Source organism: Branchiostoma floridae, chromosome 3 (assembly GCF_000003815.2).
Source record: "Branchiostoma floridae strain S238N-H82 chromosome 3, Bfl_VNyyK, whole genome shotgun sequence".
Classification (NCBI taxonomy): Eukaryota; Metazoa; Chordata; class Leptocardii; order Amphioxiformes; family Branchiostomatidae; genus Branchiostoma; species Branchiostoma floridae.
The window spans coordinates 7877189-7903417 of record NC_049981.1 but is presented as its reverse complement, the minus strand read 5'-3'; the positions used below and the strand labels follow the sequence as shown (position 1 = coordinate 7903417).

The window sequence follows — 26229 nt, the reverse complement described above, 5'->3', positions numbered from 1 at the left end:
CTATGTTTTAGCCTTTAGGGGTAGCTACCACTAAGAATTAACTCAGAAACCCTCCTCAAGAAAAACGTATTTTGTCAAAACATAACATGATACGGATGGCCCCCCTCCCCATTTTTAGAACAGAAACTGTAAATGTACACAAGAGTGCCTTTAGTTATATAATGGCAGAGATCAGTTTCTCTGTTGTTGTTTTTTCTTACCATGATCCATTTATCGTCTAGCCTAGCAACCAACAAAACATTACCAAAGGATTTTCCCTATCTAAACCTCAGTTTTAACATTGCTGACTGTGTCTTGCGAAGAATCATAATGTGCCACTTGCGCAAACAAGGAAAAGAAAAGGGTGAACCAGAGGTCACTGAGCATCAAAGGGCTATTAAGAAACCCCGCAAACAAAAAATACCCGCAAATGTTTCGGTCAACTTGCTGGCCTACATAATAAGTGCCTCTGCTAACGTGTTCCTCCATTTTTAAACAGTCTTAAGAGGCTTCACGCCCTTAATGATCACCTTTGTTCAACGCACTCAAGAAGTCAAGTAAAGCAAGACGACGAAAATAACCTTGAGAAAAAAATACCCACTTCTCAAAGTCTTAGAACGTGCTAATATTTCTAGTCACACCGTGATCAGGAAGTGTTTTGTGTAGGGTCACTTGCTCTGAATGGATCTAGCTGGTAATTTTTGCTCGGTTAGAGGAAGTATTTATGAGTACGAGGAATATTCATTGCCTCATAAGGCCGTGGGATCATTGATCATGTTGACGGCCCATGTGGTTTGCCTGCCGTATCCTCATCTGTCCTCCCACGGTCCTGTATTCCGCAAAACTCAGCAAAACCGACCTTTTTGTTTACAGAAAATGGTGGGGGTCGAGTTCTTATTATCATCATCAAACATTCTGAGAAAATCTAACTGGCTTACATTGAAAACCCTGACAGGATTTAAGGTTGATTGGTGGTACAAATGCCGAACGTTTTAAGGTTCGGTCCGTGATGGTAACGTTATAAAACCGATATGTGTAACGTTAAACCGCAGAGTAACGGCGTTTTACATCTGTGTAAAGCGGTGATTCCTTACCTCCTTCACCGCCTCTCGGCCTCGGCATCCTCCCCGGAAGATCCTGACGAGCAGCATAGTCAGTGTCGGTAGTTCAGCCGTGAAATCTTGTCGGGAATAAGCGGCCGGCGGGTCAGTCCTCAGCCTTGGCAGAAACTGAACACCAATGGACCCTGCCGTTCCCTTCACCGGCCTCCCTCCCTCCGGACAATACCGCCCCTTTTGGCGGGAAAGCCTCTAATCTTCGCCTTCTGATTGGTTGCTGCCGCTTTCGAAAGAAGGGTATAATATTACCAAAAAACAAACAAAACGGTAATTCACTTCTTCAGCTGTATTATTATAGCCACCAACACAATATATGGGTCTATCCTTATCCATAGGGAGGGTAAGGGTTAGGGTTTCGTAGAGGGTAAACGTTATATGGTTAGGGATGGAAGTGTGATTGAATTTTTTGTGTTACAAAATTTGCATTATCTTTGCTTTAAAAAGAATATTTTTTTTATATCACCAACATGCATATTCTTAGTTTTTATTACATGATTATGATGAGAAAATATGTATAATACGCGGTCCAAGTTGTATAACGATATTTTTTTCGTCTACATATCAGGGAAAAGCAAATTTGTCCGTTCTATTTATTGAACGCCCTCCCGGCGCGATGCTACTACGACATGAATTATTCCATAAGGGACAAATTCCATACCAGACGCCGCCAGTGCCAAGCAAAATCGATTTCAAGTCTAACGTGTAACGTGTTTTAAGACTGGGCCTACGTGCTATAATGCACGTGTATTAGTTTTTCGCGCCTTTGCCTAGAAATAAATGGGCAAACAATTCCAAAGTCCAGGTCATGGCCACCAAGGCACATGGGAACGCCATCATTGGCCACGAACACCAAAGGCGCTTGGAAAAATCATCCAACACACCCAGAAAATAACAGACAACTGGGTTGAACTGACAAGACCCGGCTAGGCCAGCCCCTCGAGCACGTACGTCTGCGATAGGTTGACCAGCTCTTCGGTTCACGTTGGCACGGTGTCGGCCAGGAAAATTTACGGTCCCAGATCAGAGAAATCGTCGGACACGAGGGGTTAGGGCCACAATAATTAAAGGCCTGTGTCTTGTGCAGACAAATGGTTTCTTAAAATGAAATAGGATATCATATCTTTTACGTTCGGATTCCTTATGATATGCATTTTGTAACAGTAGCATTGGTGTCAATTCGTTTTCATTTTTTTCGCCAGATTCCCCCATTGTACTTGTGATCTGCCACTTAAGTTGCTAAATTTTGCCCATTTTGGCCTTTTGTATGGTAATTTATTCGGGTGGTGACAGACTGGATGCAGGGATAAATATGTGCATACCATACGGGGGGGGGGGGGGCACCTTACGGATATACTAGTAGTCTTGGTCGTCTACTTGGAGATTACTTGTTTTTTTAAACATTTTACATTTTTGTTCTCATTTATTGTTACAGTTAAGTGTTTTGCAAGTGAATTTTCCCGTAACTCAGTACAAGAATGAATTGACGCGCAAAAGAAAACATGTGCACTTGTAATTGCATTTGTACTTGTTGAGGTCCCCCCGTATGGTATGCACATAAATGTCCCTGCGCCCGAATAAATTACCATACAAAAGGCCAAAATAAAAAAGTGGCAAAATTCAGCAACATACTTGTAAGCGGCAAATCACAAAGATAATGGGTAAAGCGTGCGCAAGAAACAAGCCTTTCATTTTATTATTGCGGCCACGGAACGCTATGATGATGATTGCGGCCCTAACCCCTCGTGTCCGATCTGGAACCGTTTCTGTTATTCCAGACAACCTACCAAAGAAAGCCACAGGGTTTCATGATCATCCCAGTTGTTTATCAGGTCCCTTGGTCTTTTGTTCTCGCTATTATAGACTTTGAAACCGAAGTCGCATGACGCATTCCTCCGTCACCAAGCGCTGTGGGGTTTATTAACTTGTGACCGCGTGTGGTTGAATAGGGATTCGGTGAAACAAAGCCGGTTGCTTTAGGCATGATCAGGTATTCTGTTGGTGATTGCTGGGATAAGCAAGTATGAACTGACTGTGGTTTACCTCACTTCTTTAATTGACTTATCGTCAGTAACGGAATGCGGAGAGCTCCACAAGAAAAGAAACAATTGGAAGGTTTGTAAAAAAGATAAAGCTTACGTCATTTCAGGACATTCAGGTACAACACAATAACTACATTCCCTAGTATTAGACACTTGTTGTTACTGTTCTTGTTGTTGTTGTTTTTTCTTGTCTTTTTTTAGGTCAAGAAAAGGGGGGTATCCTGGATTGTATCAATAGACAATTGTAACTTCCATTGGAAACTTTAAAATACAATATTTTGATCCTCTGACTTTGATCTTCCTGTGGTTCAGGGAGTAAAATATAACCACAACGAATACTCCAAATTACACAATTTCCCCAATTAACGTTTGGAAAAAAAATTCAAACTTGTGAAATGGACAAAACCAAGACGACCACGTCTTCGCCTTAAAACATCTCCACTAATCAGGACGCAGATACCATCACCGCGGCCAATCACATACGTCTATGTAGCTGGCGTTAGGCCCGCCCACCTATAAGAATAGCGCGCGAATGTCCCTCCCTCCTTTTTGTCCAGCAGACGAAATTTGTGTGCTTGTCCCTAGCTCTCTCCAGCTTTCCCTGGTGCCAAAATGACTGCCGTAGCCGGACAACCCATCTTCGGAAGCGGTGAGGACTGCAAGCCGGCCTGGACGGACGCCTCAGCCGACTACGATGCGACGGACGAGCATCTGGAAATCATGGGGAAGCCCGTGATGGAAAGATGGGAGACTCCGTACATGCACAAACTGGCGCAGGTCGCCAGCTGCAAAGGTAAAAATTTAGGCCGTAAAAATGATCTCTCACCGCCTTCCCCATACGTTTACATACTCTTCATAATACATACACGTACTAGGAGGTTAATTTTTGCCAAATGTTCTCAAAAATGCGTCCATATTCTTAGTAATGATGGCGGAGATGGGTTACTGATTCTTGTGGGACGTCCCAAACTACAATTTCTGTGTGCCCCCCTCCCACACCTAGCATAAATTTTGCTGCATGGTAAATTATGATATTCATAAATGTCCAACCTCAAGTGTTTTTGTCTAGGAAGGCCAATTCAATATCTAAAAGTGTTTTAAAGAAGAACATACTCACTTGAATTATGTAGAATTGAAAATTCACACTGCTTGAACCTCAAGTTCATATTGCATTTGGAGCAAGTGTAATAATCAATATATTACTGAATTTTATTATAAAAGGAAGAAAACGATCATGCAAAGAAGCAAAAGAATGTAGAGGAGATGTAGTATTAGCGAGACCTGGATTTATTAATGATCTATCCACGCCATGCGTGGCCATGTGCATACATGGTTAGGGATTGGATTACAGATGGCACCTAATAAAGGGGGAGGGGGCACAACAATGGGGGCTGTGGTTCTGTGGTTCAATACACATTACTGATTATCAAAGCTTCGAAATTTCAAAAGCAGAAGAAATACATAAATAATATTAGGTAAATTAGTTGATGCAAGTTACTTTTTTTCAATGTGAAAGTTACCAATGACAACTTTCTCATCAGGAAAGCTTTCTTATATATTTTCTGTTCAACTTCAAGTATTGCTTGTGTGCATATGTTTTATGCATTAGTTTACAATTTTGCATTATTTTCTTAATCTTCAAAGGTGCAGAATGTACCAAAAATGCAGCTTTGCACCTGTTTGCTCATGTCTGCATTGAATTACACTATGCAGTGAAATGGGTATGTCAGGGGCTCACATGGGGTTTTTCCAAACACAGCTGTTCATCAGATGATTATTCAGACAGCTGTGTCCAAAAGACTGACTGACTGCTCTTTTTATATGGCTACTATGAATTAATGTTTGTTTGTGGGGATGTATAATTACGTTATTTTCATTGTAGGAAGTTCTGAAGTGTTTGTACATTTCATTCTAGCAATGTCTAGGGGTTGGGATTTTGTGCGCATGAAAAATTTGTGCATGAAAAATGTGCGTGTGACAATATGCAATTGAGCTGATTCCCAAGGGATTCAAAAAGTTTTTGCAGTTTGTGAAATGTTTAAAATATGCAAATTAATCTATTCCCAAGGGATCTAAAAATCAGGGCTTTTTCAAACCAAAAATTCTGGTAACAGATGGGAAATTACATCATAGGTAAATCTTCTATTTAGAGAATTGTTAACTTTTTGCATCAATTGCCCCCTCTTCAATTTCGTGACACCCCCAGTGTTATATTATTACATTATGTTTCTGTGGCACAGAATTGTTCAACTACTAATTAAGTCTCCATAAACATAAATCAATGTACAGGTATGCAGAGGAAAGTTTGCTGTGGCAACAACCCATTCCAGTAGATTAACAGAACAATGGTGTGAAATTTGAAGCCATTTCTTATCTGTGGCAGAGATTATGCACAAAGACAATAGATTAAGTGATTATCCCTTCATTGTCCACTGCTCCAGTGTCATTCAAACACATCTCTGTTGGGGAGGGGAGAAACTGCCTTCTGGGTGCATTTACTGTAATACTTGATATATGTACTATCATACTAATGCAGGGATTTGATTTCGTGGTAGTGGGAAAATGGAGTGTTCGCAGTTGTTTGAGTTTGCGTATCGCCATATACTGTAGTCACATTTTGTAATGGAGATGTGTGTGCAGTGTCGAGTTTGTTGCAAAAAATGCAACCCAAAACCACTGCAAACATTTCTGCATTTACAGTACATTCAGAGCTATTTTGTGTGTTTGGGGGGGTGGGGGTGGGCACAGTGACCTACCCAGCTTGAAACCAGCACAGCACAGCCTATCATTGCCTACCGCAAAACAAGTCCAACGAAATTCATGTTTACAATAATAGATTTTGATACATAATGTTGCATGATTTTGACAGAATTTAGGATGAATATAGACCTCCGTGGATAAAAACAGATGGCTTTCTATATCTAAATAACCTTGAATTAGGCATACTGTATAATGGAAAATTCATGGTCTTGAAGAGAGAATTTGAAGGCTATATTAATCTAGCTTGCCCTAGGTGATCAGTAATGTATACAGATGTACCCCTGTATCATATAGAGGTGAAGGTAAGCAAGATAAATTGGTCTGTGTAAAATTGCATTTGGTCAGTCACATTTATGGTGATTAGATTATAATGCATGTAGGACAGATTATAGAAGGCTATAAAAGCCTATTAGTCTTACTGAAGCATGGTGGTACTGTATTAGTCTTGGCAGCAGAGCTATCTCCAGCTTGAAATGTTTTTCCGTCCCTCTCATTGTTTAGGAGCCCATGCTGTTGATTTGCGTTGGTATTGTACGTAGCTTACAAAAATACAATTCCAGCAGTTGATGGATGTGGTGAAATTTTGTCCTTGCCAGCAAGAAAATTTCTGCCCAAGGATAGCAGGCTTGCCAGAAAATATCTAGCCTGGATACCATACCCCAACCTCAAAAATATCTTTCGTGTACGATAGATACTTGAGATCGGGCTGGGGTTTGGTAACCAGACTAGAAAATATCAGGGTTCAAAACGATTCATTATTTTATTGGAGTTTAGAAACGTATCAAGTTATTCCAGAAATTCAAGAGAAAATGCAATCGCACCTCCCCATATGCTGTTATACAGAATATTTCAGCTGTGAAATGAAGTCCTTATACCCCCATTCCACTGGGACGGCGCTCTCGCGGCGCTCTCACGGCGATGGCAAATTTGACCAGCGCGGTGGGATCGCCAAGGTCGCCGTGGGAGCGCCGTGAGAGCGCCGTGAGAGCGCGGCGGGAGTGCCATCGCGGCGAGAGCGCCATCACCACGGCGATGGTATGGAGCCCTGCCATACCATCGCCGTGAGAGCGCCGAGGATGGCGATGCAACAATGATCGCCGTGAGAGCGTCATGAGAGCGCCAAGAGAGCGCGGTGAGCGCCAATAGGGCTAAACAATGGTATATGATAGGCCCCATTCCACTAGGACGGCGATCTTACCGCGCTCTCGCTGCGCTCTCAACTATAGTTCATGCAGTCTTTATTCTTGAGGAAGTATAGATGAATTTTGTTGTCAAATCATACTTTTGTGTCATGAATCACTTCCTATAATTAAAATCATGGGTAAAACAAATTGGACAACTACACATACGGTGCTTTATTCAGCGTTTCGAGTCACAGGATTACTCCAGAATACATATAACATAAATTGACGAGAAAGGACTCGGAAAAATGTTCAAAATGTACAATGAATTAAATTGAGATAGAATAATCAAGAACACAAAGGTTTACTATGTCTGATTTTTAAATATCAACAGAATAACATTTTAGTTTTCATGTTCTTAGCCAGTAGATTGAGATTATAGAAGACTTATTTGCAATAGATCAACTCGTTTGACTATTCTATAATTCACGATAATAACCTGGCATGATAATGATATTCATTTTGAACAAGTTACATGGCAAATTTAATTTAAAAAAAACAGCAAGTCAAGCGTATAGATAATCTTAGACTCACGCTGAACGACTCTACAGTGAGCAAAATTGGATTTGTTTACAGCCTTGATTTTATAATTTAAAATTACGTAAGACGTAAAAGTATGACTTGAAATACAATGAAATACACAAAAGGTAAGAAATCTAGTTCTTTATCTCTGAAATTCGTTGAGTAATCTTTAAAGTTCTTGGCAGCCCATAAAAATTGCTGTCCTTTGAGTTTTCCGTAGCGCTGAGAGCGCGCTGGCGTCGCAGGAGAGATTCCACTAGAGCAGCTTTTTCTGCCATCGCGGCGCTCTCACGGCGATGGGGCAAGTTTGCCATCGCCGTGAGAGCGCGGTGAGAGCGCCGTCAAGTGGAATGGGGGCCTAATGAATATAGATATTGCATATTCTTAACAGGAGTGTCCTAGCTGGCTAAAAGCTGATCTCTCATTAATTATGTAGTCAGTCAAAACAGGTCAAAAAGACCATTTACGGGACTATCCCGGACTAAGAAAATGTGGTCTATATAATGGACAGGTGATCACTATAGACAGGTTTCTTACTTAGTGTTTGTGCATGGGAAATATTGTCTAAGGAATCTGTTACCACCATAAACAAGCTGCAAGGGGACCCAAACATACATAACTTCTTCCTTACATCACAAGCTATCTGCCACCAAAAAAACAAGACCATAGCATGTCCATGTCAAAAGATACACAAAATTGAAGCAGTACCAAGGTCACACACCAGGGGGCCCAAAATTGCCCTTGACCTTCGTCTGCCCAACACTTACCCACTTACCAAATATCATTACAATCAATCCAGAGGTTCTAAAGTTATGCTGACCACAATTATGACAGACAGAAAGACACACACACACACACACCAAAAAATATACCTCCATTTTTTATGGAGGTAATTAATGGCATTAGCCAGGTGGTCCTCATGCAGAGGTGGTTTGACTGTACTGTATTACCAAATCAATGACTCTCTCAACTGTACAATGCCACGGCAATGAGATGGTTAGAACACCGTATTGATTTTTTTTAGCGTTAGAGGATCGATTGAAAATTCAGCTGGTCAGCATGACCTTGAATGAGAACAGAAATAATGGTTTCTGATAGGTACCCGTACAAAACCAGTTTTTCTTATTGGACCAGTCCAGAAAAAACAGACCTGGAAAATTTGACCTGATGTTGGACCTATTGGAAAATGAACAGATTATATGATCAGGAATTCACATGTTTGGGGGTTTACCAGTTGAGGAAAATTACAAGAGTGAAGTAGAGTATAGTCTCTACTCATTTCTACCAAGGTGTACAGTCAATCGTACATAGGCAGTTAGCCTTGTAGGATTTTAAAATGCCAGTGGGAGTGGGAATACTCCACAAAACAGATTTCTTTGTAGCAAAATGGACCATTGTTTTGAGTATCATCCATTCATAAGTTTTCACATACTGAATCAGGTCCAGGTGCATGTCCGGACCTGGACCTGAATTTTCTGTACCGGTACCGAACCCTAGTTTCAGTGTGATCAATTGACAAATCAGAGTTTCTCGAATGGTTACTTATACTAGTAAGTGGTCAATAGAGAAAAAAATGATTAAGAGAGGCCAACTTTCCAATTTTCCAAATCAAAACTGTACTTATTTTGTTACCAATCTTACATGTCAGTATTTGTAGACATACATATTGCTAGAAATTGCAGTGATGTTGATCTTTACTACTAAGTTGAATATCACTGTTTTTTGTTGTTTTTTAGGTGGACGTGTTCTCGAAATCGGTTTCGGCATGGCCATTGCCGGGAGCGAAATCGAGCGACAAGACATCGAGGAACACTGGATCATCGAGTGTAATGACGGCGTGTTCGAGAGACTAGAAAAGTGGGCCAAGGAACAGAAACACAAGGTTAGTTATCTGGCTTGTAGCAACCAAGAAAAGTTCTGGTACATTTAATGACTTTTTGGTATTCCAAATCTTGTACATTGGTATTGTACATTTTTGTATCTGTCCAACAATCGGTCTACTGCCTTGCTTTGGTCCATATCATTTGGGTATTATGAAGTACTCCATCTGCGTGATATTCTGTATTCACCTAATTCGCATGATGTCACTTTCCCAAAGGCAAAACATCAGGGCCTGTTAGGGATTCGAACCTACTGCTTACCTACTGCTTACCTAGTAACGGTTTAGATCATTAGTCAGCCACAGTCAGGTGGCCATTCCGCCTACTCGCCTCGCATCAGCACACGAGTACCCGTGCCAACCACTCACATAAGTACAGAACTCTACGATGCAGGTGTGACACTGCAAAGTACAGTACAGCCTCTCCACTCACATTTTCGACAGAGGTTTGCAGATTATGGACTAGAACTAGAACTAGAACCCTAACCCCAAGGCTACCATCCTCCCTACATGTAGTTGACATGTTTCTCCATTTTGTACCTTCCCAGATCGTCCCACTGAAGGGCATGTGGCAGGATGTTGTTGCTACTCTACCTGATGGACATTTTGATGGTAAGTACACAAAGTACAGTAATGACAGTTTTATCTTAACAATACGCATCTTCATTTAATCATATTGTGGAAGTAAGTTGAATACAGCAGTAATGTGTTTGTGTGTGAACAACGTAACTCGAGAAGCTGTTGGTGTATCTTCCCATAATATTATTTATTTATGAATAAGTAAATAAAAATATTTGGCATGCGGATAACTTTGATTAATGACCTCGTGGTGGCTTTTATACCTTTTTACCTAAAAGCTGCATGTAAATGTATACTATAGTCATATTTTCTGGGTGATCGATAGCTCTGGTGCTCAACAAGAAATTTCTTAAGTTTGGGCTTTTTTTTAGAACTGCAGAGGAGTTTTAGGAGCACGCTTTGAGACAGGATAAGAAGGGATGAATGCATTTTTGTTTAATGCTTTTATGTGTATTTCCTGTAGGAATGTTTGTACGTATGACATGTATGCGTATTTATGTCCATACAAATTCTAAACTTTCAAACCTCATTATCCCAGTTTTAAATGTGTATGGATGTTGAAATGTTTGACAGTTTGCATGACTTTTGTTCTACAAATGTCATGTTTACATAATTCAGACATAGATCTGTAAAGTTGATAGCCTGGGTACCATCCGGAAAAAAGTTCGCTCCGGCGTTCATTATATACTGTATACTGTCACTTCTACTAAGTTCTAGCTCTGACATTCATTATACACTATACGTGTTACTTCTCTGATGTTCTGTCTGGGATCCCGGATCACGGTTAATGTCTGGAATCGTCCAAATTTTGGATGCAGGCGCTGATTGGTCCCTTCACATGAGCGAATTATGGGATGGGTAATGGGTTCAAACACCCGTTCGAACCAGTGTTCCAACACCTGAAAAGCCCTCCATTCGCTTGCGCATGCGGGTGCCGGCCTGTTGTTATTGAAGGAGTGCTCTAGAATCCATTCCTTAATTCGCTCATTAACTGACATTAGCACCAAATGGTTTGAATGTGCCGGTCTCCAGATGGATAGCAGAAGCGAACATAGGAGCGAACTACTATACAGATGGTACCCAGGCTACAAAGTTGAAGAATAAAGATTGATTGATTGGTTTGTTGGTTCTGTGAATTTTCCACAGGTATTCTGTATGACACATACCCCCTGTCGGAGGCTGAGTGGCACACCCACCAGTTTGACTTCATCGGGAAGCACGCCTGCCGGTTACTGAAGCCGGGCGGAGTCCTGTCCTACTGTAACCTCACCTCCTGGGGTGATTTTCTCAAGGGGAAGTATGACAACATCGAAACTATGTTCAAGGTGAGGGTTTTTCTCTTATACCAGGGTTTCATGTGCTTGTAAAGTATTTGTACAAAAGTTAGTAACTATTCAACATAAAAGTTGCAGAACTTGAGTAGAAATATTACGCTTTCAGCTAGGCAACATAGAAACCATGTTCAAGGTGAGGGGGGAATCATTTGTGGTTGACTCAAATTAAGGGGAGAAAATAGACATTTTGGGGTTTTGGTTTTTCTCTTATACCAGGGTTTCATGTGCATGTTAAGTATTTGTACAAAAATTAGTAACTATTCAATGTTCAAGTTGCAGAACTTGAGTGGAATTATTACGTTTTCAGCTAGGCAACAAGAAAGAGCTTAGAGTGGTGTTCACCTGACCAGGTTTCGGACTATACAATGTACTCAATCCGTGTAATTTCTGAAAACTGTATGGAGAATTTATGGATATCAAACTCAAGATAGCATGGGCTTCCTGAATGCCTAACTTTCATAGATTGACATTTGATGTTAAAGACAAAAGAAAGAGATTAAAGATGTTTCTTGTATCTTGTTCTTACAGGAGACCCAGATCTCGCACCTTGAGGAGGCTGGCTTTAAGAAGGAGAACATCTCCTGGGAGTGCATCACTAACGTCCCGCCCAAGGACTGCAAGTATTACCAGTTCCCCCTCATGCTCGCACCTAAGTGTATAAAGGCCTAGACTGGAATATGCAACAAATGTCAACAAACAAACAAACATGTTGTCAAGTCCTGAGCTTAGGAGCGTTCTTGGGATTTTTTTTTTTTGGTACTACGGATGTCAAATATGCTGTAATTCTGTATTTACACAAAAGAAAGTTTTGTGTGATGTGATTTCAAGTTCTTACGTTTTTTTTATTGCATCTTAATTGTATGTGAATACATTTCATGCAGTTTATTTTTTAATCCAAATTACCTTTCACTTTGCACTAAAAACATGTTTCAAAGTTTGTCAGCTTAATGAACTTGGAGCACTTTTCATACCTTTGTACACATGATCTGTGTCAAAATGTCATTTTTTGGTATGACAACAGTTTGAAAACATCTAAAATGTAAGGAAAATATAGATAATGTATAGTAGTACATTTTCTATAGGTTCAGTAACAGAGATGTTCTAACGTAGGTAGTGCCTGTTGTCTTGGTAAAGATGTTGTGTCTCTCTGGAGTGATGTTCTTAATTCTAAGGCCACAGTGGACAGTTTGAGGCCACTTTTGTAGCTGGAGATTTCCCCAACTTTCTCTGCTGTTTGTGTTTCTAAATAAAAGAAGTTGAAGAAGTGTGAAGTTTGTATTATGTTCTTCAATGTTCTATCATTCTGAATGGCTTAGTTAGGGTCTCATTGATGAGGTTTTTTCTTCCCATAGACATGGGCGCGTTCATAATGAAGCTACGTGAAATGTCTGCAGATTTTACCTTCTATGTTGAGCACATTTACCCTATATTGTAGGAAAAAATTTCCAACGTCAAATAGACAAAGGTTCTTTGTTTATAGCAATTACAAACTATGATTAGTCAATCCCCACAAAAGGCACTTTTTCGCTGGTTGCTATGGTTCAACTGCACCACTCAGAACCCAGCACTGTGTACCTCCGATCTAGTAATACATCAATGAGACCTTAGAGCTTACAACTATTCATGCCTGTGTGCGTTACTGTGTGTGTGGGTCTAATATGGCCTTTCTAAAATATTATTTTAAAAGAACCCAGGACACTTATCCTAAAGAGCCAGTCACCATGATACTTAGGCTTCTAATCTTACAGAAGAAAATGCGTGGAAAAATGGGAAAACTGAGAAAGGAAATGCTTCTACAATAGAAACTACACAGAAGTTGGCTTGTCTAAATTAAACCACTAGAACAAAAACTATGAAATTCAGATTTTATTCACAATTTAAAAATGTTATTAAAGTACATTTGACTCCACAGTAGTTTTACATCACAATTACAGCACAAAATTAGCAGCATCCACATTGCAACACAGAAATGAACACAGATTTTTTATATTTTGATTTTTATATTTCAGCCTCTGATCTTATATGTGTACATACACAAGAATACAACTGCTCAATTCAAGAACCCAATAAATATATCATACAACTTGAAGATGAAATAATGGGCATTTTCCATAAATATACATAATGTTGTGGTGCCTTTGGTCTAAACATGTATACATCATCCAAGGCTGTAAAGCCTACAGTCAATGTACAAAAAAATGTACATTCTTTCAGTTTGTATTCTAGATCAACTGCACAACATTCAAAGCAGCACTTACTGAACCTCAAAAACTGACATCTAACTTGTACAGAAAATTCAATCCTTTTTATACAAGACAGTCACATGACTTTATCTTCCTCAGCAACTCCATGAAATTCCACATAAACTTCCAAATAATTATCTAGCTCATCACATGCACAATAACCCGAATCGTGCAACAACTGAAATGACAAAGATTTGAAAAATCTTTTAAATCAGATATATGATTCCGCTATGTTCTTCAAATGCCATCAAGAAAGCCTTTAAGTTTCAAAACTGTGAGAAAAGGAATACACCAGTTTTCATTTCAACTTGTTTCCCTTGTTTCCTAGGGGTTTTGTACCTACAGTGCTGTTATTTCTAGGGGAATAGAAGGTCATTACAAATGCAGTGGACAGAATAATGCTTATGATCCACACAAGCACACAGGGAGAGCACCATTCTAACACCATCATACTTAAAAAAAGCAGTTACTGTATTATAATAGGTATCAATTCTGTCATAAGAATAAGATATCTAAGATACACATATTTTGTGACCAACACAATTTTGCGAACTTGGATCTGTTGCTATGTCTAATGATGGGAGATCTGTTGCTATGGTTACTGACTGGAGACCTATTGCTATGGTCACTGACTGGAGATCTGTTGCTATGGCTACTGATTAGATAGAGATCTGTTGCTATGGCTACTGACTAGATAGAGATCTGTTTCTATGGCTACTAACGAGATCTGTTTCTATGGCTATTGATCTCTGTTGCTATGGCTACTGAAAAGATGTTGCTGTGATTACTGACAGGAGAGATTCTGCCATGGTTGCTGACTGGAGATCAGTTGCTATGGTTACTGACTGGAATCAGTTGCTATGGTTACTGACTGGAGATGAGTTGCTATGGTGATTGACTGGAGATCAGTTGCTATGGTGACTGACTGGAGATCAGTTGCTATGGTGATTGACTGGAGATCAGTTGCTATGGTTACTGACTGGAGATCAGTTGCTATGGTTACTGACTGACGATCTTCCACAGTAAGATGCTAGTGTCCTTGCCTCCTGCCGTCACCAGGTGAACGTTGTCGTGTAGGAAACGTAAACAGCTGACCTGGCTACTGTGGCACTTGTAGGTGTCAGCTTGTGCCTGGGGAAAAACAAATGCAGTAAAACATAACCCACAAGCTACATGGAACGGTTATATATTGAACAGTTTGTCATATGAGATACAATTTGCAAGTTTGGACAGGATCTCCTAAACTTGTATGTGATAACCTGTAATATACATTCGTCAACTTGAATAGTCTGTGAATGAGCCTTGCAACTGACAGATTTATCAACCTGATGTAAGTATTCATGGAAACCTGTAACAACTTTTGATGCGATTTGTATGTAAATTGTTATTTTTCATGATAAGGAAGACCAGGTACTTACAGAATGTATGTTAGTAAATGGATAGTTACTACTCAGTATCCCTAATATGTGCAGAAATGAAGACATGGAAACAATACTTACATCTTTGTGAGCACAGGGGTATGTGAAAATGTGGATCTCTCCCCGTTCATCAGCTGTCCCCACGTGTCTCCAGTTCGGAGCTCTGTCAAGCGTTCGCACGTCCCGACCGTCTAGTCCTGCATTCCAGATGTCTGCAAACATAACACAGGGCTTGAAATCAGGCCTTGAAATTACCCTTTTCCCCTAATGTCCCAGAAGTGTCTCTTTAAGTATCCAAGACTTTTGTTGCGCAAAAAGGCTAATACTATTGTGGCATAACATTGGAGATGTGCACTAAATTTTGACTGGGTGAAACAATGCATCTAGATATTTGTGTAGGATTATATCCTATCATTGCATACTTGCATATCCTTATCATACAAACTTACAAATTGAATTTCAAATTCAAACTCTGAAGAGCCATGCAGGCATTATGGTTTGTGATAAGGTTTTACTGGCATTCTACTTTATTTTATGTTTTGCACCCAAACTTTCTTTTTTGCTCAAAAGAACACTGATACACTGTCATGTATCATACAGATGCACCAGTGCAGCTACTATTTCCATGAATGAATTTCCAGCCCTGCAAATTCACTGACCAAAATATTTCATAAGGAGATATTTTAGGACCATGTCCACAAGGCCTTCCTATGGTTTGTTGAACTTGGCCAAAATAAGTGACCAGTGTTTATTAGTTCACAGGAAGCATAACATATTCCCTTTGATGGCCAAACTCCCCCTGGTAAATTATTCTCCCTTTCCGACTGAATTGTACTATTTTCAGCCAATGTTGTAAGTGTGGTAGAGATTATCTTTAGGAGCATGTCACACCCTTAGAGAACAGATGCCTAAACAGATGTCAGCTTTGCACAGGCTTGTCTATATTTGACTTGTCATTCAATATCGCAGCAAGTCAAGGACATTAAATGTTGCCTCTGTCATGTGTGACACCAGTCTGTAATTGTATACTTTTTTCGGTAGGTATTTAAATGTACTGCAGGGCTTTTTGTACAAGAGCCCATATATTAAGAGCATGTCACACCTATACCAGCACAGATCTGATGCATTCAGCACAGTCTGCATGGCTAGCCTGTCTATATTTGACTTGACATTCAATACAGCTGCAAGCCAATGGCCGTGACTGGAATATTGATGATTTTAGCCTTGAGTGGTCAGTTGGATCATTTGATCATTTGCCTAAGCTGAACATTGATGGTTCTAGAAATGACTTTTAGTCTTGAGTGGTCAGTCCAGGGTAATATGTTACATCATTCTGTAGTTGATGTACAGAAATCAAAGTGAAAACGGTCATCTGAGACTAGGCCTGACTCTAGGGCCCGTCCCTCAGATTGTCATAGGATGGAAATTTTCGGGACAGACAAATAAAAATTATATCGAATCCATGCAACAAATTTAGAACTTCATGGCATGAAATTGCTGAAAATGTAGTTTTGTAAGCTCAAAGTGAAAACATGGGTTTCCAAGCAATGAGTGGCATGGAAAAAAGTCCAAAGCTGGTGACAGCAGGCTTGCTGCAAAGTCATTTTTGTTGGACACAATTTGGCAGCAGGAGTTTACACTGGGTTGCATGAAACTCAAGTGTGCTTTTGGTGCCCAGACCACAAAATTTCAACAACATCGAAAATAGCACTTCATTGGCTTAAGGTCATTATGATTTACTGTTTCCCAAATACATTTCTAGGTTTGGAGTAAGTTAAATGACCCTGTAATTGAAATGCAAATTGAAATTCTACGTAAACTGCTCTGTCAGCAGATTCTGTGACACAATTGGACCACAGGAGTTTGCATCACAATGTTTGTGAGACATTGGTCCATGGTTACCCCCCAGTTCCTCCTGAGAATGTTTGCCGACATCTCTTTGTAAGAAAACAGAGGACTGTTCGGGGAGTTTCAGTGATAGTGGAGTATTTGCATGCATATAATTTGCTTCATGCAAGAAATATGTTTTGACACCTCCAAAGTCTTATCCTACGCCCAACAGAACGTAGGGGTTTTGGATCATCAACATAGTGGTGTCAGAACTTTGAAAATTCTAGCCAAGAGATTGGCCGTAGTTTAGTTCATGTCCACTCCAATAGTTGCTGCCACTATGAAGGAAAATGGGTCAGTTGTTGCCACTATCTAAGCAAAGTGTAGAAATTAGAAGGGCGAGCAGGAACAGAAAGAAACAAACATGCCGACACCCGGGATTGAACCCGGGTCGGCAGATTACAAACCAGTAGCAAAACCACAGCGCTATAAAAGGCTGATCAGCTAATTCGCGCGGCTGTTTGACGCTACTTAAACCCCCTACTGTTATAAAGTGACCAGGATGGTACCCAGGCTAGAAAATTCAGTAGCATCTAAAATGACACTAATATTATAATAACCTCAATAAAGTGGAAATGTGGTCCAAGGACTATTGAATTAAATGATGATTGCACATACATTAAAACAAAACTTTACAAAAATCTGCTATTTACATCTATAGTGACCCCTAAAATGCACATTGACTTTGAAAACATGAACCTTTCCAAAACAGGATCAAGGGAAGTCAATAACCTTCTGAGGCATGGTAAGGTCATTCTGAAGGTCGCTGGAAGATCATTACCAGACAAATGCAAACATTTAATGAGCGAAAGGCATAAAGTTTGATCTTAAATTGCTTGGGCTAATTGGTTTGATGTTAAGTATTTCAAGCAATTTGTGTATTGTAATGCATTTTAGTAGAGTGCTAGTAAATGTTTTTCCCTTGCAAATGGAATCCAAAATTGTGCACATAATTTTGCTCATTATCACAGAAGTTATATATAAGCCAATTATTGAAAGAGTTGATATTTGATGTTTTTTTTAAATTAAAGTGCATTTGAATCTATGTCATAAAGGGGCTCTTTGCATAGATTTGTTGAATTTCCTTAAAAGCCTGTGGGTTATCACTTCCGGGAATCGATTTTTATTTTCATTTTTCACAAACATGAAGCTTCTCTAGTAGTTATGTATGCTACATGTATTATCCTGGGAATTTTTTTTCTGCTTCCATCAAAAAAGTGTTCAAAAACGATACTGCTACAAATTCTACCCCAAAATTAAGAGGCAACAGAGGATACCAATAAGTTCCTCTGGCAGAAGCAGAACCTCTCACCGTGTTGATTAAGTTTTGCGTTCTACATTTTTTGGTGGAACTGTACAGTAGCCTGTTAGCCTGAGGGTGTCCACCTACAGGTAGATCTGAAATCGTAAAAGAAACTCCGGTCCAATAACATGATAGATGTGCTGACCTTTCACAACATATCCCAGAATGCAGTTGTAGGTCAGCCATTCCGTGTTGCGGAGTCCAGCCATGTCAGTCAGCTGCACACACTGGTCAACATCCCCTGGACATCGACAAACAGCCAAGATACATGTAAGAAGCAACACTCAACTTCTACAAAAAATGGAAGACAACTTTAGACTAGGAATTTTAGTCTGGCATCTTTGATCTGACAACAATCATTTGTCGACAAATCCTATATCTAAGTCTATATCTATGTCTAGATATAGACCTAAAATTGCAGTGTTGTCCTTCAATCTTTAGGCCTCACCAATTTCATTTGTTGCTTCTTGGATCCGCCTGTCCATTTTGTTCTTAAAAAAAGTTTAAGTCTCAAGAAAAAAAAATACAGGTTTTGCTATCACAAACCTGTAAATATTACAATTCAGAACCACATCATAATTTCAGTCTAAAAACAATACCTTTTATTCATAACATTAGGCCATACCAATTTAATTTGTTGGTTCTCGGATTTTTTCCTAAAAAAATTGAAGCGACAGGGCGAAAAAAAAAAAAAAAAAAAAACTTGCAACAAGTCTGGGTTCAGGTCCAGGCTGGCTAGTCCAGACCTGAACTCATGGTATACATGTGATAGAAATAGTTAATCAGTTAAAATTACATGCAAAATTGCATGTTGGCATAAATTTGTACAATATACATTAAATTATGTACAGTTGCTACAGTAAACAGAAATGTTCACAAAACATCTCAAATAGACCAATATAGTATTTTTACAGAGATGCAACGACAACAACAAACATTATTTAAGTTTGCCTCTAGAAATAAAATACCATCGCTGGAAGACTTATTTGCTCTCTGAGTTGATAAGAATCTGTCTATCCAAGGCTCTAAATACATTTCATGGTCAACTGGTGCAAATTGGGAAAAAAATTACAAATACTTCCACTCCCCCCAAAATACATGAACAAGCCAAAGTACTGAACTACATGTTGCATAAAACCATAGGTTTATTCTCTCTTTTTGTTACATGTACAATTATTTGTTGACAAAAAATTAAGATGCAGTTTGATTAAACTTCCTTAGAAAAACCTAATGTTACTGAAATCAGCACTGAAATGGTACACCATGTACTATCTAGCCAAATCTGCAGTTCCATTAGAATCAGCGTGGGGGCGCTTTTTTGACTTACAGAAGAAGAAAGATGGCCGCCCGAGATTTTCCGACTTCATTTTCATCTCCATTTGGAAGACTTTGAGCATTTCAGGCATATCAAAACATGTTGGCTATGGAGGTACAAGAGTGAAAAAGTATTGGTGATTTATTGAGTTGTTTGTTTGGGTGCCGATTTCTGTATTTCAATTGAAAATTTGCATGTGAAAGTGTGTGTGAGAGAGAGCACATGCTCAGCCGAACTTCTGGTTCTGCTACGTTATGTTATGCCGATGTGTATCTCATTTACGATGATTTATTTGTTCCAAAATATACTTTGCAACAAAAAAGATATGAATCAATTGGTAGCAAAGGATTTGGGGGTGAGAAAAAGTAAATGCACTGGTACTTTCCAGACGTTCTGTTTCTCTAACGGAACCAAAGTTTTGCAGCACGATTACTGAATGGAATTTTTTTTTTTTTTTTGAAATTGGGAAAATTAGAAGCGGCGATTCCGAGAACCAACGAATTAAATTGGTGTGGCCTTAGTAACAAATCAAATCAAAGGAAGGGATTCATTGTATAAAACATGCCATTAAACTCCTCAGGCTGTTTTTTTTTTGTTATTTAAGCCATATATCTTCACCCCAGTCCTTTTGAAAAATTTTTTAAATTTTTTTCGACCTGCGGGCCCAATTTTTTTTCGAAAAAAAAAAAAAAAAACGAGAAGCAACAGATAAGATTGGTGTGGCCTGAGTGCTAAATTAACATCAGTTCCAAGTCAATTGACGAGTCTCAGGCCATGCTTTCACCCAGCAGTTTGCCAATCTGTGTTTTTATTTGTCCAATCAATTCCTTTAACACTTGAACAAACTGGTGACATGTGTCTGCTCATCTGTTGACATATGCCTCTCTGTGGGTAGGTTTGCTCTTCAGAATCTGCTTTTTCCATGTGTGAAAGTGACAGATGTGTTTGGAACAAGAATCTTTGCATGACTCTGCTCCAATTGGTCAGTTTGATCCTGTAAAACTGTTTATTTTTGTGTGAACTTAATTGATTGCTGTAAAGGGCAGAAAAGAGTTTTCCTTGTGTTTTGAGGTTGCCGTTGAAACAATTCTGTAGAAAAGTAACCGTTGTATTTTGCTGGCAACGCCTATTTTTTTTCATTTCATGAATGACTTTACACAGTCATGGAGTGACTGGGGCTCCTTACACTGTGAGATCGCTAGCAGCCAAATATTCAACTTCCAGAGGAACAGTTGGCCTTAAAGCATTCCCAGACTATTTTTTAGGGCAGCAAGTGTAAGGCGCCCCCGCAGAAATAGGATGGTACTCAGGCTAAGGTCATCATGGATTGTGAAAATGAAACCATTGCAAAAATTTTAAGATTAACAGTATTAAACGTCAGATCCAATGCTAAGTGCAAATGCAGTACACGCAATCATTGTTACATTATAAGGCCTTGTCAAACTCAAACAATTTTGCATAGCATTTTAACATTTTGAGCATGAACATTGTATGTTGGCTTATATATATATTGGATCCCTTGGCATGCTGGGGAACTCTGGGAAATACAGGGGCGTAACCAAATCATTTGATTCTATTGGTCCCCTGATCTAAGTGGTCTTCTTGGTGAGTTTGGATTGTACAGCTCACCACACTGCAAATGTGTCCACCTGCCAATGTGCTGAATTTTTTACATTGAACATTACGAACCAGACAGTCTATTGTGACTAGTCTGTGTAACACAAACTCTGCTGTCTGGGCTGTAACTGGCCCCTCCGCACGGGAGACCGGCAGATGTTGGCCGGGCTGCTATAAGCGAGATTTAATCCGGCTATATTGTGACCACTTGTGTCCACACAGACCAGATTTATCAGCCTCCTGAGTGATCTCATTGGGCAGCTTTGACTCACGGTACAGCAAAATCACAGCACTGCAATCCTGATACCATGATAGGAAGATTGAATACCGTACCGCAGTAGATTACTTGGTTTAAGTCCTGGGAGTGGGTGGACATGAGTCTATAGAGGACAGCATGTGAAGGTCATGAGATTGCTTAGTGAAAGGCCCAGTTTTATCAGTTAATGGAGCAGTGAAAGTCAACAAGGCAGATCAGGGAAGGCTTATGGAGAGTCTGCCCATGATAGGTTGACAGGTTTATCATACAGTACAGAGATGAACTTAATATCTCTTCCTGGTAATTCTCATAACAGAAAGGTTTCCTGGCTTATATCAGGATGTATGATGCATCAGTCACGATTGGTCTTGTTACTATAATAGGTAGTAGTTATCTTTGTCAAAACTGAGGTACTGTAATCAGTCGTTGTGTACGTGTTTGTTTGTCTCAATGTGTCTGCAGTTTGGCATTTGAATGAGCATATCCGAGCACATGCAGTTGGGTCAAAGTTGCCGGAAAGGTGACAGTAATGGAATTGGTCTGGATAAACCAAAAAATAGTTACTCAAGCAACTGGATATGGGCCAAAACCATATCCAGTTGCTTGAGTAACTATTTCTTGGCGTATTTTATTACCTGGATGTCTAACCTACAACGACGTAAAGTGGTCTGGAGTTTTCCCACATAGTGTCAGTACTAAGTGTTTTATCCATAAAGTACTTAACAAAGCTTGGCAATTATTCAAATGAAGAAAAGCCAGAATTGAATATTTTATAAGCTTTTCTTCATTTCACTTAATCTACTTACACAAGAAGTGCTGGTACTGGCTGGAGCTGGTTTGGATAATGTAACCTCCGGTGGGGAGGTCAGCTGACCAGTCCAGGCCGGTGATGGCGCCTTTGTGACCTTTGCACTTTCCCAGCAGCTCCAGTTTACTGCAGTAGTCAGTCAGCTGCAAGATCTGCACCGAGCCGTCCTGGCAGCCTATGGCTATCCTGTCTCCGTCTGAGAAATGGGATTTTAAGATACAAGCTTTTAAGCCACATTTGGGATCATTTTCTCACTGCAAATGCGCCAACTACATCGGCTACATATAGCGGTGAGAAGCAGAACTCCAGTAAGAATCTCTGAGGAAGGTGTCTGATAGACATCAAAACGTAAGCAAAGTGCTTGCTGGTTGTGTAAAAAGAATTCTCCTATATCCGATTTTAAAATAGGAAAAACAATGGAATTCAAAAAAAGGGGGGAAAATGAAACAGTTTTTACAGTCTTTGTTGCCGTCAACAAAGCTGTAATAGTGGCACATGTAGTATTCTTCAAACTGTAGCTGCAATACTGTTGTAGTGTCAAAATATATGTATGTAAAAGTTGTACCAGTTGGCTTTTCATGTAGTATGACACACTATACTGTATACATCACGATCACATGAAAGTCATATTTCAGTTCCTCTGGAATAAAAATCTTTATCATAATAGTCTACACACATCATACACTGTTGTTTTGAGTTGTTTGCAAATAGCCCATGGATTTATCATTACTAATAATCATAAATACTCATCAAGATCAACAAGGGTGAACTACAGCTGTTTACTGCCAGTACCTGGACATATCTTGATGACTGTGATGCGCCCCCTAGCGATCTTGCTGGCCCTGCACATCTCGGAAACCTCGTCCAGGTCATTCGCCTCTAATACTATCACACTGCAAGAAAATTCATGAAGACATTCATCAGCTGCAGTGCAGAAGTGCCTCCTATTGGCCGTGCTAGAAATTGCACCAGCAACAGCTTAGTGTGCAATTTTAACCCTTTTGTGATGTTTCATGACACTTAATCAATCATAGACTTCAACATAGGTTTTTTCATTGGCTTAAAACAAAGTTCTTAAACATTGTAGCATGCTACCTGCCATCCTTTGTTCCCAAGGCAACCCTAGGTAGACTACCGGGGTGGTAATAGTCAGCACACTGAATAGTCGCTCCCTGGTTGAAAAAAAAAAAGTACAGCACTGAGGAACATGATTATAAATTCTTACCAAACAATACTTAAGTCTACTAGATCTCATAATTTCCAGAAAGATAACGGTAAAGACATGTGCAAAATCACTACAAAAAAGGGACAGTTGGGTTCAATTGCCACTGTTTTTTAACGATTAAGTAGTTTGAAGGCACCTCGTACCGTGTTTGAATATCAGTATAGTTTGGAATCCAGGAGAATTTTGAATTCTCCTAGGAGAGATTAGAATTACAATCTCCCCTAGGAGATGAGACTTAATGGTCTTTATACTACTCAATGTACAACAAACCTTTAGTCTAATAGCTGTTCAACTTCAAAGTTTCAAACAATACAATGATACAATAACATTTAGTCTTCAGCATGTTGGTAGAATTCCAGTTTCCCCCAAGGGATATTGGAATTCAAATGTCTCCAAGGAGAATTCCAAATTCTCCTGAATTCTAATCTCTACTGTGTGTACAAGGGTTACTGGAAGAATACAGTTGAATGTTGTACAGAATGTTTTCATATAGTATGAGTAGTCATGAGAAAAACTGGCCAGTACCTTGATGACAAATTTCCACTGCAGAATGTGGGAATCGGAGTCGTGCATGCAGACTGTCCCATCATTCCCTGCTGTCACAAACTGCCCTGGTGCAGCATGGGAAGGCTGTGGGCATATTGCCTTTACATCATCAAAATGACCCTGAGAAGAAGAAAATTGAGGCAGCTATTATCATATACAAAATTTAATACAAAATGCACTAACATACTGTATTTTGTATTTCATTCTGAACAACAATTTCTGTATCAAGACTTCTAACAAGAAAAAGCTCACACAAGTTCAGGCCATATAAATAGATCAAGACCTTTATTGCACATTTTCACCCCACTGGGCTTTAAGCACAGGTCACTAGAAATAAAATTGTTTACACACAATATAAGCTACATATGTTAAGTCATAACAATAAGAAAAAGACCTGTGTTACACAACATACAAGGTGGCTTGAGTATTGATATGTGGTTAATTAGTACACTTGTATTTTCAGCTTACTCTCATTTCTCTGTTATGGCAAAAATGTAGTTGTGTGTACAATCAAAGTACTAAAAATCCACTCATAGACATCTTAAGTTTTAGCCTGGGTGCCATCAGAAAGTAGTTCGCTCCGGCGTTCATTATACACTATATACAGTCGCTTCTCTGTGTTTCCGTCTGGGAACCCTGACCATCTTAACGTCTGGAATCGTCCAAATTTTGGACGCAGGCACTGATTGGTCCCTACACATGAGCGAGCAACTTATGGATTGGGTTCAAGCGCTTGTTCGAACAGGCATTTTAACACCGGATAAGCCCTCTGTCCGCTTGTGGGAGGGCTGTTGTCATGGAACAACTTCTGTGAAAATTCAAGCGTCTCAGACGGCGAAACGCCGTTTGCGACAACCGTCCAAGGCGTCTTAAATTATTGGGACGCTTTGGACGGTTACGGCGGCGGACGGCATGGGACGGGCTTTTGAACGCCCGACGAAACGTCCAAGACGGTCCGAACGGCATAACAAACGCTTGGACGCGTCTAGATTGGCACTTTAGACGCGTCCGGTCGGACGTTCGGGACGTCCGAGACGGCGTCTGAAAGCGGGCAGCCGGATGCTCCCGCGCTCCGTCGGGCGGGCCCCCCGCTGGGAACAGACGTCTCTGCGGACGGACCAGACGCCGATTGCGACGGACGTAAATGACGTAATCCAGGCTGCTGGGACGGATCGGACGCCGATTGCGACGGGCATAAACGGCGTAATCCAGGCCGCTGGTACGGGCAGTAGCCTCCACCACGCCTTCCCACGGGGGGTACAGAGCGTAAAATTCGACAGAAAATGGAATGAAAGGCCAAGAGGCAGTCATCGCTATATTATTAAAGGTTAGTATCTGGGCCAAACTCCTAGCAAAATATTTTTTCTTCAAGACACAGTTTTAGTTAGTCAGGCAGTACGGTAGAAACTCATAACGGGCAGGTGCATTTAATTTGGAACGTGCGTAGACGGCTGCCCGGACGCCGTTTCTGACACCGTCCGGTCACGGCTATAATTTTATGGCCTGTTGGGACAAGCGTTGCCACATACCAAACAAATATTCAGCCAGGCAGTGGAAGACCACCCACGACCGGGCCGTCAGGTTTAGTTAAAATCAAACGCAACTTGAACAAATTTCTTCGTAAATTCAGACATACTTCGCGGCGTTTGATAAACTTTGCTACATGTATGAAATTCAATCCGACCTTCAATCGTGTCCGCGGCTCTTTGTGCCGCCGTGCCGCCCGCACTGTCACACGTTACATCATAATGGACGAGTCCACATAACATCAAGGGTGAATACAGGACGTTTTATAATTCTCTATCGTACATTTTAATCACAATAGTCTTAATTAAAGGCTGGACACATTGTAAATGTGCAATACATTTTCTACAAAGCTCATATGTCATTTTTATTTCGCGGTAACGAAACAAATTCGTCCGTTTCATAAGTTCCCAACCCCTAGTAGTTGGGAGGGCCGATTTCATTGACGGCAAAATCGGTAGGTGCTATCTCATTATCTGTTGTCTAAATCTACATTTTAACAGCATTATCATTCTTAATCGGAACCACAGATATTTTTTACAAGTATTTTACAACGTGTTCATAAGTCTTTTTATTTTGTGGCATCAAAGTAAGATCCTAAATTTTATCATTCCTTTGCGTATGTGGGGAGGGCACCAAAACTTTGCAACCATCGTCGGCAAACTTTGCAACAACATGTTGTACAAAAATAAG

At 40.1% G+C, this 26229-nt stretch overlaps 2 protein-coding genes across 7 annotated transcripts in view; one reads left to right on the top strand and one right to left on the bottom strand.

The window, feature by feature from the left end:
* Positions 1-3669: 3669 nt before the first annotated feature.
* LOC118411989 (guanidinoacetate N-methyltransferase-like) lies at positions 3670-12662 on the top strand. Its single transcript, XM_035814539.1, has 5 exons — positions 3670-3929; positions 9336-9481; positions 10027-10090; positions 11204-11382; positions 11920-12662. Exons 1-5 carry the CDS (start codon positions 3749-3751, stop codon positions 12058-12060), a joined length of 711 nt encoding a protein of 236 aa, XP_035670432.1. The 5' UTR covers positions 3670-3748; the 3' UTR covers positions 12061-12662.
* A 580-nt stretch (positions 12663-13242) lies between these two features.
* Positions 13243-26229, bottom strand: part of LOC118411988 (echinoderm microtubule-associated protein-like 2) — a 45119-nt gene continuing 32132 nt past the window's right edge. For all 6 annotated transcript variants that reach the window (XM_035814532.1, XM_035814533.1, XM_035814537.1 and 3 more), the window contains 7 exons: positions 23992-24132; positions 23337-23413; positions 23034-23134; positions 22240-22437; positions 18391-18486; positions 15134-15264; positions 13243-14765 (listed from right to left, as the gene is read on the bottom strand). In XM_035814532.1, the coding sequence (XP_035670425.1) occupies positions 14634-14765; positions 15134-15264; positions 18391-18486; positions 22240-22437; positions 23034-23134; positions 23337-23413; positions 23992-24132 (876 nt within the window). In that variant the 3' untranslated portion in view covers positions 13243-14633. The remainder of the gene's footprint in view (positions 14766-15133; positions 15265-18390; positions 18487-22239; positions 22438-23033; positions 23135-23336; positions 23414-23991; positions 24133-26229) is intronic.